The sequence below is a fragment of the Erpetoichthys calabaricus genome, chromosome 1 (genome assembly GCF_900747795.2).
Source record: "Erpetoichthys calabaricus chromosome 1, fErpCal1.3, whole genome shotgun sequence".
Taxonomy (NCBI): Eukaryota; Metazoa; Chordata; class Cladistia; order Polypteriformes; family Polypteridae; genus Erpetoichthys; species Erpetoichthys calabaricus.
In genome coordinates this window covers 40,605,436-40,621,783 of record NC_041394.2, presented here as the reverse complement: position 1 = coordinate 40,621,783, position 16,348 = coordinate 40,605,436, and the positions used below count along the sequence as shown (strand labels likewise).

Genomic DNA, 16,348 nt, shown 5'->3' with positions numbered 1-16,348 from the left:
GGGAGTGGGTGTAGTTTAAGGTAGGATCCTTTTTTTGATTTTAAAATTGAATCTCATTATGTTTGCTATTCTAATGTCATTTTCTTCTAAAAGTTTGATTACAGAAATATATGATACTGAGCAGGGTTTGCTGTAATCAAGTCTGGCTCTATTCATTTAGCTGATTCTAATTATCTTTTTAGTTGTGTTAATTTTAACTAAAGTGCCAGCCAGAGCCCTGAAAACATGTCAAAAATATGCAGTAATAGTTATAATCATGATTGAAGGAAACACGTTTTCATTTTCATGCCATATATATATATATATATATATATATATATATATATATATATATATATATATATATATATATATATATATATATGAATGGAAGAGAAGGTCTGTGATACGGTTTGCATATTTGCAGTTGGAGATCCACAAAGGGAGAAAAAACGAATCACGTATCATAAAATAGTTTTATTCCTGAGCTTTCAACCCCTATCAGGGGTCTTCATCAGAGGATAATGCTTAGATTTACAAGAATCAAAGGCAATATATAGCAACACATTCAGTATGGAGGGGGGGGGGGATGGGGGGGTGGGTGTTGGTGACTAAGTCAGTATGATCAAGGGGGGGGGGGGGGGGTTGTATAGTTTGATTAATGTGTATATGTCCTTCTTAAGTTGGCATATGCTGGGTTTATGTCCAAGTGTCTGTTGATGGCGTTTTCATCTGATAGCCAAGACTCGGCCAACTCTCTGGCACTTTTTGTACTGGCCTTAAATTTTACTTTTACGTTGTCCCAGTTGAATGTGTGTCCTGTCGATTTAGTATGTGCATATATCAAAGATAGTGCGTCCTTTCTTCTGACGGCGTTGCGATGTTCCTGTACACGTGTTGAGATTTTTTTTGACGTTTGTCCTATGTATACAGCTGAGCAAGAATTGCATGGAATACTATAAACTGCGTTTCGTGTTTCGGCTGTCGATTTCTTGTTTTTAGCATTAAACAGGACCATGCGTAGATTGTTGGTGGGTTTATGTGCTATTCTGATGCCCCACTTGGTCAGGGTGCGTGCCGTGCCTTCTGACACATTATGGTAATACGGGAGTGAATGCCAGGTGGGGTGGGGGTTCTGATTTACGTCGATTGTACGCTGATTCCTTTGGCGTCTGCTGTGTAGACTCCGATTAATGAATGATTTTGAGTATCCGTTCGAGGTGAAAAGTTGAAACAGATAGCGTCTCTCATTAATTTTTGTTTCCTTGGTATTACAATGCGTGTGGACTCGTTTAAACAGGGTTTTCACGCAGCTCCGTTTATGAGATACCAGGTGGTTGCTGGCATAGTGTAGGATCTTGTCTGCGTAGCATTGTTTGCGGTAAACACTTGTGGTCAGGGTGGCGTCACTATATATATATATATATATATATATATATAAAGTGAGTACTGTGCTGGAACCTTTTCCGGCCAAGACACCATAATGGAAGGACAGTATGGAATGAGTCATAACTAAAGCATCATCCCTTACAAAGGGATAACTTAATGGATAGGAGGTGTTGGTGCATCCAGGGAAGTTCCTTCCCCAGTATGACAGATGGTAGTGCTTCTCTGGCATGAACCCAATAAAGACACCTGCAGGGATTTATGGGAGTCAGTGTCCTTGGGTGCCACCAGAAATTGCTTCAAGGAGAAGGACTCCTTGCTTCAGGAGACTTCCTTCTGGCCTGGAAGTGCTTCCATCGGGCTTTGCCTTGGTACCAGAAGTACTCATGGGTCTGACATAAAATCAAGCTGTCCAGCCTCCTCTGAAGAGTCAGAGTCAGGACGCAGAAGGCATAGCTCTCCTGGAGGAGGAAAAGGAGGATTGTGGATTGACCTGTGTTTGAGAAGTTTTTTGAAAATAAAAACCTTTATTTTGAACTTGGGACTGAATAGTGTACTGTGTCTGGGGTTTTGGGACTCAGTGGCACCCCCTGTCTTTTACAATATATATTATAAGGTATGACATGCTGGGACCAGTGCTCTAGCTAGATTTGGTTTGGGATCCTTGCCTGGCTTTGACACAAATAACATGGAAGGACGGGGGAGAGCAATATATTCAGGTTATTATCTAACCCCATACATTAAGTGGCAACATCCCTGGGCCAAAATACCTCTGAGAATATCCGTGGGGCATCATGGGACTTGTAGGTCTTAGGGGTCAACCCTGTTGTGCCCAATGGGTGCTGCCAGGAGGCACTGAAGAGGCTAGAGAGCCCTATTTTGTGGAGCTTCAAACAGACCTAGAAGTATTCCCAAGCCCCACCTTGTAGACGCTGGAAGTACATCAGTGTATGCAATAAAAGGAGCTACACTGCCTTGCCCAGGTGAGTCGTAGCCTTGAAGGACTAGCAGTGCGGTGGAGAGAAAGAGAAGATGAAGAGATAACTGTTCTGCAACCGTATTACTGTTCTGCACAAGGTATTTTTGTAAAAAAAAATGATACGATTAGTGAGACAAAAGAGTCCAGAAGTTGTAAAACAGCATGGGAGGTGTGAAGAAAGTTGTATCTTGTGTATAGTGGAGTGGAATACAGCTTAGTCTTGTAAAGGTAGGCCCAGAGGGGCAACAGTTTTATTGTTTCCTTTTGTATTTATTTTCCTTCTTTACATTAATTTATTTTGTTAATAAATTAACTCTTTTGTAATGTTGTCCACTTTTGCAGTCATTCTGGGTTTAGATTTGTCTGCCCTCCAGATCACAACACATTTATACAGTACACTTTGTGAATAGTAAAATTCCACACATCCATATTGAACTGTCAGGTTGTGCTGATTTAAAGATCTTGTAACTCACAATATTTATGAGAAAACAAGTTGGTAAGTTATAGGGAAAAATAATTAAAAACAAAATGTGTATAATGACAGAGTGAGTGTGACAATTAATGTGAGAATACAGAATGCAAACGAAACAGAAAACTAGGAGCCTACTGCTTCACAGGATCTTCCCAAAGAAACCCCAACTACTTTAAGGCAGGTGGAGTGGCCCATCCACTTTTTCATTTCTGAAGCACTACCTTTGTTGCCCTCCTTCTCTGTCTCTCTTTAACCTGACCTATTCATTTTACCAGTTGGCCTTCTTCCAACTCCCCTTCTAGTTATAAACTCTGCAATGCATTTGGAACAAGGTGGCTTTCGAGCCCAGACTAAACCAAGTTTCCTGAATCAAAGGTGGCCAAGATTTGACTACCTGGACACCAGGCTAGAGCTATACTTAATAGCATCTATCTCTCCTCTAAAAAGTCAGGTTTATACCTCCCTTTGTTCCTCCCTGCTGTTACAGCCTGGTGGTAAGAAGGTCTTACAACATGTTGCTAGTTCTCCATTGTCTTAGGCTACATCCACACTACTATGTTTTCATTTTTTGTTTTCAAATGCAGACAATTAATCTCTGTTTTTGCCTTTCATCCACACTGCACTGGTGTTTTTGTATCCCAAAAATGGTCATCTTTCATACCTTTTGAATGTTGCTTACAAGCACACAAGGCAAATAATTTACCGATCGCTTCAGTTTAGTGATAAATCATGTTGTTGCTGGCATTACCATCCCTTCAAGAATTTTTCCACCAATGTGTATGTACCCTGTCTTTTTAGTTCTATAGTGCTTAAAAAGAAAGAAAAAAGAAACACACACTTGTTGCTGGAGTGAAATTTCATCCTTCATTGTTGAGACAATAATAATAATAATAATACATTTTATTTATATAGCACCTTTCCCATGCTCATTTCACTTCACAGAATCTCATAAAGAAACAATAGGTATATGTAACATTGGATACAGATGTTTCCTGAATAGAACATTAAAACAGATAGATACAGAATACTGTATACAAAGGCATAAAACAGAATAAGAGACAATAAACCAGAGTAAAATACAACATTCAATACTAAAAGAAAGCCTAGCAAATAACATCATTTGTGATATAACACACACACAAATTATACTGAGCATCTGGACAGAGAGGAAAAATGAAAAAGGAGGCAGAATGTCAGGTTAAGTTAAAAGCCTTCCTGAACAGATGAGTTTTAAGTTGGGTTTTAAAAGACAGACCAAGTCTGTGTGCTATACAGCTGAAGGTTCTGTCACCCACAGAGTGCAGGTTAGTGTGAGGTACAACAAGATTGCCAGAATCAAAAGACCTAAGTGAGCAAACAGGAGCCTAGTGATTTAGAAGGTCAGTGATGTAGTCTGCTGCAAGGCCATTTAAAGCTTTGTAGGTTAATAATAAAATTGTATGTTCAGTTCTGTAAGACACAGGGAGCCAGTGAAGGCGATACAGGATGGGTGTCATGTGCTCACTGTTGCTGGTTCTTGTAAGGATTCTTGCAGCAGAGTTTTGAATCAACTGGTGCTGCGATATAAGATTAGAAGTGGCAGTTGCCAGTAGGGAGTTACAATAATCAATGTGGGATGTAATAAAAGCATTGGACAAGTTTCTCAGCATTAGAAAAAGTGAGGAATGAGTGAACATGGGATATGTTATGGAGGTGGAAGTAGGAAAGTTTCTTAATGTGGTTTATGTGGGCAGAATAAGAAAGGAGAGGAAACCAAAAATGGGTCTGATGAGATCACCGTCAAGAGTGACTGAGAAGGAGCTCATTTTCTAAGTTGCACTTTAGTGCTAATTTGCAGGAGTTCAGATTTGTTGCAATTTAATTTTAAAGTGCTCTGCTCCATCAAGGTTTTAATTTCAGTGAGGTAAGTTGTGAGCTGAGAAAACCCTGATGAAGTTTCACTTTTAAAATTGAAATAGAGTTGAGTATCATCTGCATCAAAATGATAACCCAGTCCAAAGCTATAAATGATATGGCCAAAGGGAAGCACATAGATACAGAAGAGCAAAGGGCCAAGGACAAACCCCTGAGGAACCCCTTGTGTGACTGGCACTGAGCTGGATCTGCTGTTTGCAAGACAAACAAACTCTTGCCTGTCAGCCAGACAGGACTTAAATCACTGGAGGGCAGTGCCAGAGATACCCAGCATGTTCCCCATTCTGGACAGTAGAATGTCATGTCTGCCTGTGTGAAATGCTGCACTAAGATCTAACAAAATTAATATGCTAGTTTGTCCAGTCTGTTGCCATAAGCAAATCATTGGTTAACCAAAGCAGAGCAGTTTTACATCTGTGCTGCACACCCTAAAACCAGACTGAATGGATTCCATCAAATTATCAGAAGTTAAGTAATTGGTGAATTGGGAGGAAACAACATGCTCAAGAACTTTTGACAAAACGTAAATGCGAAATTGGCCAAAAATTGTTAAGATTGTCAGCATCAAGACCAGACTTTTTTAACAGTGGGGTTACAGATGCAATTTTAAATCTGGCTGGCACAACGCCAGTATCAAGGGATGTATTTATTATTGTCGTAACAGTTGGGATTATGGCATGAAGTCAGGATTTAAGAAGTGTGATGGAGATGGGGGTCAATTACACAGGTAGTTGGCCTTATTTTTCAAAGTACGTCATTAACAAATGCAGATGTGACTGGTGGAAATTTAGAAAAAAAGCTGGGTGGAGTGGGAAGACAGGGCAAGATATAAATGGGTGATGGATGTATGTTAGTTAAATTATTTAGATCTTTAATTTTATTACAGAAAAAGTGGAGGAATTTTTCACAGACTTCAGTAGAAGAGGTAATTGGGCAAGATGCAGGTTGAAGTAGATTATTAAGTACAGAGAACAAAACCCTTGGGTTATCATGGGCACTTTCTATTATTCTACCATCATGTGTGTTCTTAGCTGCAGTTAGTGCATCCCTTAACCCTTTGATGGTCAGAGAAAGCCTGGATGTTTACGGTGAGGCCAGTCTTACGTGACATTCTCTCATGGCTTCGGCCAGCTGCTTTCATGAATGACAGAAAGGCAGAAAAACAATAATGACGGTGAACATTAATTACAGTCATGCAGACCAAGTGAAAAATGCATGTGGAGGACCTAATGTCACCATGGATGACACCCTCACAGCTTCTGTCTGGCCTAAGCTATTTGCGTGTGACATCTAGAGTAGAGGTCCTCAGACAGGTCAGCTTGCTCTGAGTCCATCAGCATGTGTGTGCACCTTAAATTTCAGTAGAGGAACAGGTGACAGATCTAAATAGATCTCTCACATGGACCATTCTAATATGTTGGTCCTGCTCTGATGTGGTCATTCAAGTGTGACCTGACCTTAGACAGTAATTTTTCCTGCCGTTCTGCTGAAAACTTGCATTTATTTGGGATACTGGAGGGGCTAAATCCATAGGTTTTGACAATACTGGCACATGGCATGTCTGCCTACAGTAAACACATACTGTATGCAACCACTGTATTTTAATAGAAGATATAACAGAGAAGGGCAGGACGGTGGTGAAGTGGAAACCCTGCTGCCTCATACGTAGTGTCCTGGGATTCAAACCCACGCTCTGTTGAGGTTGCCTGTGTGGAGTTTGCACATACTTTTCATTTCTGTGAGGGGTTTCCTTCTATACCCAAAAATATTTATGTGTTTGGTTGATTGATTATTCTAAATTAGCCCCATGCGATTGTGATTCTGAGTGCCTAAGTGGACCCTGTGACAGACCGTTGCTTTTTCCAGGGATGATTCCTGTCTTGTGCCTTAAGCTGCCATTATAGACTCAACCCTCCTAAGAGTCTAACATGGATTAAGTGGATTTGAGAATGCTATGTATGTGATATCATAGACATTTAAATTTACATTTACATTTACTTGCAGTGACTTAAAAAAGAGGTAAGCAATCGAGTAACATTAGGCTAGGGCCTGTTTGTTCAATAAGTGTAATAGGACGGGTAAAAGAAGTTGATTGCCACAAGTGAAAAGATGTAGTAACTCATACATTTACAATCATAAATTACAATCACAAAAGCAATTAAACAAATAAATGAAAAACATAAAAATATTGCAGAGCAAAGTTTTTTTGTTTTTTTTCATCATTTCGACAGATATTCATAGAAAAGATGGGTCTTCAATCACTTCTTAAATACATTGATGGAGTCAGCAGTACAGATGGAGGTAGGCAGCCTGTTCCACCCACTAGGAACTCCACAGGAAAAGAGTTTGGATTGAGACTTGATACCATGTAAAGGTGGCATCACCTGACACTGTTCTCCAGCAGACCTGAGTGAGTGAGAAGGAGCATAGCATTTTACCAGTGTCTCCATATACTCAGGTACTGATCCACTGACTTCTTTGTAGGCAAGCATCAGGGATTTGAACTTAATGTAAGTTGCTACAGGGAGCCAATGTAGCGACCTAAAGAAAGGAGTGACATGTGCCTGTCTCAGCTGGTTAAGTACAAGATGGGTCACTACATTCTGGATCACTGATCTGAGACACTTTTCATTTTTATTTTTATGGTCTGTCTCTCTATGAAAGTGATGTTTATTGGACATGTTAACAGAGTAGATTAGACAGGAGTCCCCATGGACTAAGATGTTTGTAGATGGCATTGTGATCTGTAACAAGAATAGGGAGCAGGTTCAGGAGACCCTGGAGAGGCGGAGATATGCTCTAGAGAGGAGAGGAGTAAAGGTCAGTAGGAACAAGACAGAATACATGTGTGTGAATGAGAGGGAAGTCTGGGGAATTGTGAGGATGCAGGGAGTAGAATTGACGAAGGTAGATGAGTTTAAATACCTGGGATCAAGAGTACAGAGTAATGGGGAGTATGGGAGAGAGGTGAAAAAGAGAGTGCAGGCAGGGTGGAGTGGGTGGAGAAGAGTGTCAGGAGTGATTTGTGACAGACGGGTACCAGCAAGAGTGAAAGGGAAGGTCTACAAGACAGCAGTAAGAACAAATATGTTATATGGATTGGAGAAGGTGGCACTGATCAAAAAACAGGAATCAGAGCTGGAGGTAGCAGAGTTAATGATGTTAAGCTTTGCATTGGGTATGACGAGGATGGACAAGATTAGGAATGAGTACATTTGACGGTCAACCCAGGTTGGATGGTTTGGAGACAAAGCCAGAGAGGCGAGATTGCATTGCTAAGGATAGAGCTGCCAGGCAAGAGGAAGAGAGGAAGGCCTAAGAGAAGGTTTAGGGATGTGGTGAGAGAGGACATGAAAGTGGTGGGTGTAACGGAGCAAGATACAGAAGATAGGAGGATATGGAAAAAGATAATCCGCTGTGGCAACCCCAAATGGGGGCAACCAAAAGAAAAACAAGAAGATTATCTCTGTGAAAGGTATTTCTGAATTAAAAGAAAAAAAATAAAATAACATTTTGAATGTTAAGAATTCATTAGGTGTGTTAATACACTTATAAAAAGAGTATTATTTTATTCAGCTTAACTTCTGAAATACAAATTTTATTTATAGATTCTTCAGAAAAACTGCTGTTGCTCTTTTTCTTTTAGCTTGCTTGCAGATAAAAGCATCAGAAAAACAAATTGAAGTCATTTGAAAGTACGATTAGGCTTCAGCTTCCTGCTACGCTAAAATTAGATTAATGCATTTACTAAATGGATGGATAAACGGATGCACAGATGATGATGATGATAATATGTTTTAAGCTAATGAGCAAATTATAGCTTTGGAAATTTGATTTTGTGATGTTGTCCTTTAGCATATGTTCTGCATGGACTCTGCACATTTTCCTTCTCTGTGATGGCTTAGTCAGAGTTCTAGCCCTGGATCAGGTTTATTCTTGATTTTGTTACTTTTCAAATATTTTTTGCCCTTTTGCATTATTATTCTCATTGTATTGATTTGTCTTTATTTTGATTTATGTAAATAATATTTGTAATTGGTTTTTTTATTATTTAATTTGCAAGTATTGTGTTTTTATGTATTATGTCTTGTTCTCTTATGTTCCTTATGTTTTGAGGGTAGAAGCTCAAGTGGTTTGGCCCTTTATATTTCAAAGCTGAGAGTGGATCCTTCAGTGGTCCATTTTTGAGTCTTTGAGTGCATTCCTTTGTAAATACTGATTTTTCTAATATATGAATTCTTGCTTCTTTTTTGTGGATACTGTCTTCCAATTGCTTTGGGACTTTTCTTTTGTTTTGCCTCCTTTTGTGACTCTTGCATTTGTCAAAATAAATATCGTCATTTATAAAGATTCTGCAATAGGACCTGTCCTTCCAGTTACATGTTTTTTATATAATTTGAGGTATAAATAGATTGTTTAGAACTTTGAAAGCAAATTCCTTATTTTAGGACTGAGTAGGACAAAGCCTTGCTGTAGAGTCAGGAGTTCAGACTTTTTGGGGTGAGGTTAATTCTAGGCGGGCTGGGAAGGCTTGGCCTGGCGTGTGGTGCCTTTAGGAGGCCATACATCAGGTTGTTTCTTTAAATTATTCATGCTTCTCTCCCACAGTTCCAAAAATTATGGCTTAGTTTAGTTGGTTCATGTAATCGTTTGGAGTCCACTCCATTATCACTTCCTTATTACACCTAAAGCTAGTAGAGTAGGTGCCAGCCCTAGCAACCTGAATTGAAGCAAGTGGGCTTGTGTTATGTTCTGTTATGCTTCTAGGAATAATTCAACAATTTCCTATATTCTTTCACAACATAGTATAAAACAAGCCACTTGTCTAAGTCCACAGCAGAAGTTAATCAGACATAAGCCTCACCCAGGCTTTTTTGCCTCAGGCTTAGCCTCAGAGCACATGCTGTATCACATTTAATTAAGTCTTCTGTAGCCAGTGGATTCACTCTTTTAAAACCCTGCACCCCTCTGTTGTTAATCTCTACCTCCAGAGGTGTTTACTCCAGATTTATTAGGAAACCTGGTGAAGCAGCAAATTAATTTATACAGTGTCAATGTCTGGAAATCTAACTACCTCTTGGGGTTGAAAAAGAATGAAAATTATGCATTAAAAAGGTAGAGTTCTATTTAAACTAAATGATGTTCCTCTTGACCTACAATTGCTAAAGTGCACCAGTAATTTTTGGCTTGGTATTTTAGGATAAATTTTGTACTTGAAACATTATAAGGAAGATCACTGAATTAGAAAATTAAATGTTAAGCTCACTGTGAAACAAAGTCTTCAAAAGTTGGGCTCAAAATACACTAAATTTCACAAACAAGAAAAATGTCACTACATAACAAAGAATTTAAAGCTGCATTCAGACCCAATGCAGAAATCCAGGCCTAAATCTGAATTTATCCTCAAAACATGGACCAGGCCCTTACATCAGGTGTTCGCTTTTTTGACACAAGTAGCTGCTAGGCTTGAACCAAGAGCAGATGGTGGATTGTGAAATTAACATCAAGGCAAGGATATGTGCCAAACAGGGTGAAACTGAGGTCAGGGTCTGATGTGATGACTAAATAAGAGCTTTAAAGGTGTTGTCCAGAACAGATGGCAGAACCATATCCTGAGAATAGCAATAGTTAACAGCATAGTCAACATTTTAGAGTTAAGACTGGTTAAGCGAGACAATTACAATGCAAGTTTGAATTTGCAAGAGATGGCACTGGAAGGCATCATATAACCTTAATGATCTCTGACAGGTGCAGAAAACAGACTTTCGTATTGATCACTTCCTACTACACAACTAGAAAATACACCATCTTGCTGTAAAGGCAGAGTGGTTTTTGCAGGCATTTTCTGCTCTATTGTCTTTTGTTGTCAAAATGGGATTGCAGCTTTGTTTCAATTTAATGGCTACACCTGGATGACTGCCTAGTACACCTATGAATAATATACACCTGAATAATCAAACTGGAACCCAGGGCTTGATTGAGAACATATAACAGCTAAGGCAGGGAGTTGCTGAGTATATTGTTTACTACTAAGTTAGAAAATCAATGGCATCAAAAGCAAAATTCTAGAAAGTAGATAGTCCAACTAGTGCCCTTAATTAACAATAAACTGCAGGGTAAAATGTTGGTATGTGGTCCCTAGGTGACATCTCCGTTAGACAGAGCTGGATGAATCACAGGAAGAAGAAATGCCCTACAGAACATATGTTACTAATTATAATGAGGCTTATCCTTGGACGGATGCACTTCTGTGGTTGAATTGTCAGCAGGAATTTTTCAGGTAGATATTATCCCAGAACTATTCAGAATGATATTCCTGGCTAGATGATAAAAACAAAAAAAAAGAAATGTGCACTTTAGCAGAAAAAAAACATGTAAGTAAATACTAACAAGTTTGTCTTGTAACTCTTATAGAACATCAATCAGTCAGAGCATTACATTGAGATAACTTTTCTGGATAATGCTGATAAAGAACCTGTTCTTCCCATGGCACAAAAGTTTTTGATTATGCTATTAGATAGCTAGTGCTTTTCTAGACACTGAAAATGTTTTGCGTAGATTGTTGGGGAGCCACATCAAGCACCACCAATGTGCAACATCCACCTGGATGATGCAACAACATTCATTTTTGTGCCAGTGCACTCACCACACACTAGCTATTAGGTAGTGAAAGGCTACAAGAGCCAGTGGGCCAATTAGAAATGGTATAATTATGGGACCTGAATGGACAAGTTGATGGTGGGCAATTTAGCCAGGACATTGGGGTACACCCTGTTGTTTTCGAAGGATGACTACAGATCTTTTATGATCACAAAGAGTCAGGGCCTTGGTTTTACATCTCATCCAACAAAAGTACCATTTTTGCAAACACAGTATCCCTGTCACTGTATTGAGGCATTGGGATCCACACACAGACCACATGGTAAGTGTCCACTGATGTCTTCACCAACACCTCTTCCAGCAGCAGCCCAAGCTTTCCCTAGTTGGTGTGCCATGCAAGTACTGGCCAGGTTGTGACAGACTTAGCTTTAGATGGATTACCTGTTCTGAAGTGCAGTTTGTATGGTTGCTGATGTTCAAGCATACAGTATCTCAACCATATCTGTTTTAGTGATAAACTGTTGAAGGAGGGTGGGTATTTGTCACTTTAGCTTCTGTTTATGGTGAAAGAAACCTTGTTCATTTTATAGGGTTAGATCCAGACCACTACTTTCTTGAAAGTGCATCATTAGCTAGAGAGCTGGGGCTTTGCATTTCTCGACTGGTATTTCAGTGTTGGTCAAGGAAAACTTAATTGCCACAGCTAGTCCATCTATTTAATGATCCTTTAAATGTATCATTGGTTAGGAGTACAATTTTGGCTTGGGCTAGAAGGAAACAAGCACTGTTTGATAACAGCTGACTTTTTTAAGACCTTGAAAGAGACACCACAGCATAACTCACTGACTTTAGCTTTGAGTGACAAATAAAATGTATGACATGACAGCAAGAACAAAAATTCTGTATTGAGTAAGCAGAAACCCTGTGTGGAGTAAAATCTGGTGCTAAAAATGCAGATAGACCTGATTCACAACCTTGTTTTGCAGGATCTAAATTAATAAATATGTTTGTTCTTATGATGGCTAGCTAACAGAACACAAGGTTCAATTTCTTGCCTGCACACTTTATGTAGTCCCCAGGTCCATGTGTGATCTATCCCAGTACTCTGGGTTTCCAGTCGTATCTCAAAGATATGCAATAAACGCTGATTCAGGTCAGGTCAGCATTGGTACAGTGTGTTGACACACCCACCTCATGATGAAACAGCTTTGGATTTCGGATGGTAACCCCCAACACAGACATGTGGTCTAGTCCCACCCTCCAGAAATGACTATCTATCTGCTGCAGCCTGGTATTACGTGGGCGTCTTCTTGGCCTGGTCCAGCCGCACAGGTCTTCAACAATGAGAATCCTGTGATCTGGTTCACCCTTGGGGAATAGCACCACATGGCTGTAGTGCTGTAACTGATGCTCCTTCACAATGCAGATAATGTGTCTCATTCAGGACTCTGTGAACAACTGCTTGTTCGACACAAAGTCAAACTAGCTATACCCAAGGATTTTCCTAAGAGACACAGTACTAAAGGAGTGAATGGTAAATGTAAACTATCTTCTTATGCATAATTGAGTGTGAGTTTGTGACTGGGTGTGCCATGCCATGGACTGTCCAGGATTATTTCTTGCTTTGCGTCTAATGCTCCTGGCATTTGATTGAAGTCCATATTACCCTGTGTTGGGGTAAGTGTGTTTGGAAAATGAATGTATGCTTGCTCAAACTGAGTGGAGATTCACTAGATGAATAATGAAAGCAATCATTTATGATTATAGGCCAGGGGTGGCGAACTCCAGGCCTCGAGTGCCGCAGTGGGTGCAGGTTTTCATTCTTACCAACTTCTTAATTAGTGACCAGTTTTTGCTGCTGATTACTTCTTTTAATTAACTTGACTCAGGCCCCATAGTTGTTTCTTTTTCTTTAATTAGCAGCCAAACAATAATGAGACACAAAACAAGCCACCACATGACTCACTCCCCTCTGCCCATTACACAATATCTGAAATTAAAGAGAGGTGGTGGTCTTGGTAAGGTTGATCTCTCAGGTCACCAAAACATTTTGACGGTGCTCTTAGAAAGAACAGAAAAACAACAGTTTTCGAAATGTGTGCTGTGGGAGAATGAGAGCAGCAACAAGCCATGGAATTAAATAACGGGTTTAATTAACAGCAAGAATTGGCTTCTCATTAAGAAAGTGATTAGAGTGAAATTGTTTGGAGTTTGAAGCCCCAGTTTAGCTGGGCATCTGTTAGCTCGTTTCACATCTCATTTCTGCTTGGCTGGAACTCTTCTAACAGGGCATTTACAGTGATGGGGAAAAGGTTAACTAGCAGTGAAAACTGGTCACTGATTAGGAATAAGGTTAGAATGAAAACCTGTAGCCACTGTGGCACTCCAGGCCTGGAGTTCGCCACCCCTGTTACAGGCTGTAATGGACGAACCAGTGTCCCAGGTAGGATGGACCCCCTTCCCTCTTCTTTCTAGGAGGCCAACATAATAAAGGTTGTAGAAGAAAGATGCACCAGGTTAGGCATCCCTGCAACAATGGATGGGAATCTCATAGCTGTGGTGCCAGCATGCAGTATGGACAAAATAGATGGCTCATAACAGGGACTATTACTTATCTCGGCTCGGAGGCCACATATATGAGGCAAAGGGAGACTGTCTCCCAGGTGCAGGTTGTTCCTCCATATGCTGGGTAGTAGCATCCCTTAAGAGGAGGCCCAATATGGTTGCTTACAGTCCCATAGAACTGTCCAGTTGGGTCCCATTATGGCCACCGGGCGGAGCTATCAGGAAGTAAAGGTTCAAGTTTCTACCCGACCTGGAAGTGCTTCTTGAAAACGAGGTTTTGACACCTGAAGTACATCTGCGTTAGAATGAAAAGGGGGCCCTTGACTTCTCATTGCAAGTTGGAGTCAGGAAAGGAATTGGCCAACAGTTGCTTGAGAGAAGTCGAGAAGAGAGAAAAGAAAGGGTTTGCCTTGTTGTACTGTTCTGACAAGGAAGAAACTTGTTAAAGGTACTCTGTAAAAGCATGTGTTTGAGCTCGGGACTGTGTCTATGAGGTTGTGTTTGGGGTTTGGGGTGCTGTTATGACCCTTAGCGGTCACAAGACACTGAAATCAACATTAGCCTTTGGTGATATTACTGAATCCATTTTAAATGAAGTCATCTTCAGAGCAGATTGGATAGCATGACATAATGTTCTCAAGCCTGCTCAATTATGTGGCTACCTATCCAGGCAGCAGTGGGCTCAAGGCAGTAATCATCCCTGGATAGGGCATCAGTCCATCACAGGGCCAAGAATGAGGTCATTTATATTCATTTATTAGGGGACACTTTTATTCATAGCAGTAACTTACTGCTAACAGTAACAGTGGATCAATGGAGGTGACTGAACTTGCAATCCTGTGGTTTTCCATTTGTCACATTAGAAAACAGGCTACATGGCCTGCCTTGACATCAGACATAACAAGGATATGGCAGGTTGTTTTTTTTTAGCCTAGCTCCTGCTTTGTTCTTTGGCCAATTTTTGGGAGGATGGGCCATTTAACAGATGCAGAAGCATCCATCATTTTATTCTGTATGTACCAATAAAGCTGCAGAGCAGCATGGAGAATTTACTAAGCCAAAAAGCAAAAGGCTTCAGTTGTTGGTCATTTCAATACAAGCATAGTCATTTGGCAATTCTGTATTTATTTTTCTTCTTTCCTGGGATTCAAATGAAAAGACATGTATCTAAAAACTGGGTCTCGCCATTTCTTTTAAATACTACAGAAAATAAATACTTGACTGTGACTCCAATGACTTACCAAGCCCAATCTGATCTTTGTTGCCATCCGTCTTACTTGACAAAGCTAATTATGGAATTCAGTAAAGTAATAGTCACAGGTATCCATCCTGAAACCAAGAAATAAACAATTGAAGAAACTGAATGTAAAGCTCATTTTAAAGTGCAGTTTCATTAAAAATTTCTTTGTATGACTTCTGACAGGAACTTGAGTTTGAAATCTTTGCACAGTTTCATTGTCCTTGAGCAGTCTACAGTTTCCCACATTCCTGAAGACATGCAAGTTTGGTTAGCTGACAATGCCAAATCAGTAGTGTTTGAATTGACAGGTGTGCACAAGTAACCCCTGAGATGTTTGTGACACCCTGTCCAGTGCTACTTCCTGCCTTGTACTCAGTGCTGCCAGGACAGGCTCTGGCCTTCACCAGGGCTGAATTACAGTAGATTAGGTATAGTAGCTTTTAAAATGTTATGTGCTACTTCAAGCTCCACTGCGACAGAGTTCACCCAACTGGCAAGATAAATAAAGGCTTTAATGTTAACACAATTTCCCATTGGGATTAATAAAGTATCTATCTATCTATCTATCTATCTATCTATCTATCTATCTATCTATCTATCTATCTATCTATCTATCTATCTATCTATCTATCTATCTATCTATCTATCTATCTATCAATTTTGCCATTGAATGAGATGCCACCCATGTGAAGTGTGTATGTTTAACTCACATTTGTATAGGTTTCCTTCTGAATTTTTAGTTTCATTAGCTACTCTGCTTGTCCCAGTGTGAATGTTGTTGTGCCCAGTGTTGCCAGGATATAGGCCCCAACTCCTTGTTTTCCTTCAAAGTATTGAAAATGGGAAGATAGATGGTTGGATGAAAGTCAATTAGTGGAGTAGTCAGTGTTTTCCTCAGAACTCTTAAGACCTGAGTTTGAATTCTGTTCCCAGTTGCTGCATGTCTATACTTTGAATGGTCTCTCTGTGTCTGAACAGGTATTCTTCTGTGCTGGAATAAGTAGTCTCTCGGGGCCAGACATGATTTTGAAATAAAAATGCACTACTGGGGAACAACGTGTCAAAAAGTTTGTAGTAAATAGTACTGAAATCCACTGTGACAAAGACAACGCCCGCAGGGCTTTTTCTTTAAACACTCGCACCCCAATTCCTCCAGGCCGTGCATCATTTAAACCAGCAGGGTTTCAGGGAGAGAGCAAAATATAACTGAACA

At 40.0% G+C, this 16,348-nt stretch overlaps 2 protein-coding genes across 2 annotated transcripts in view; both read right to left on the bottom strand.

Moving 5' to 3' along the window:
- fam136a (family with sequence similarity 136 member A) overlaps nt 1-16,348 on the bottom strand; it is a 429,951-nt gene that overhangs the window by 307,027 nt on the left and 106,576 nt on the right. The window lies entirely within an intron of this gene.
- The window catches only part of LOC114645470 (macrophage mannose receptor 1-like), a 32,698-nt gene continuing 25,708 nt past the window's right edge, over nt 9,359-16,348 (bottom strand). The window contains exons 7-8 of the mRNA XM_028793323.2: nt 15,137-15,224; nt 9,359-11,050 (exon numbers count right to left, since the gene is read on the bottom strand). Coding sequence (XP_028649156.2) covers nt 15,169-15,224 — 56 coding nt within the window. The 3' untranslated portion in view covers nt 9,359-11,050; nt 15,137-15,168. The remainder of the gene's footprint in view (nt 11,051-15,136; nt 15,225-16,348) is intronic.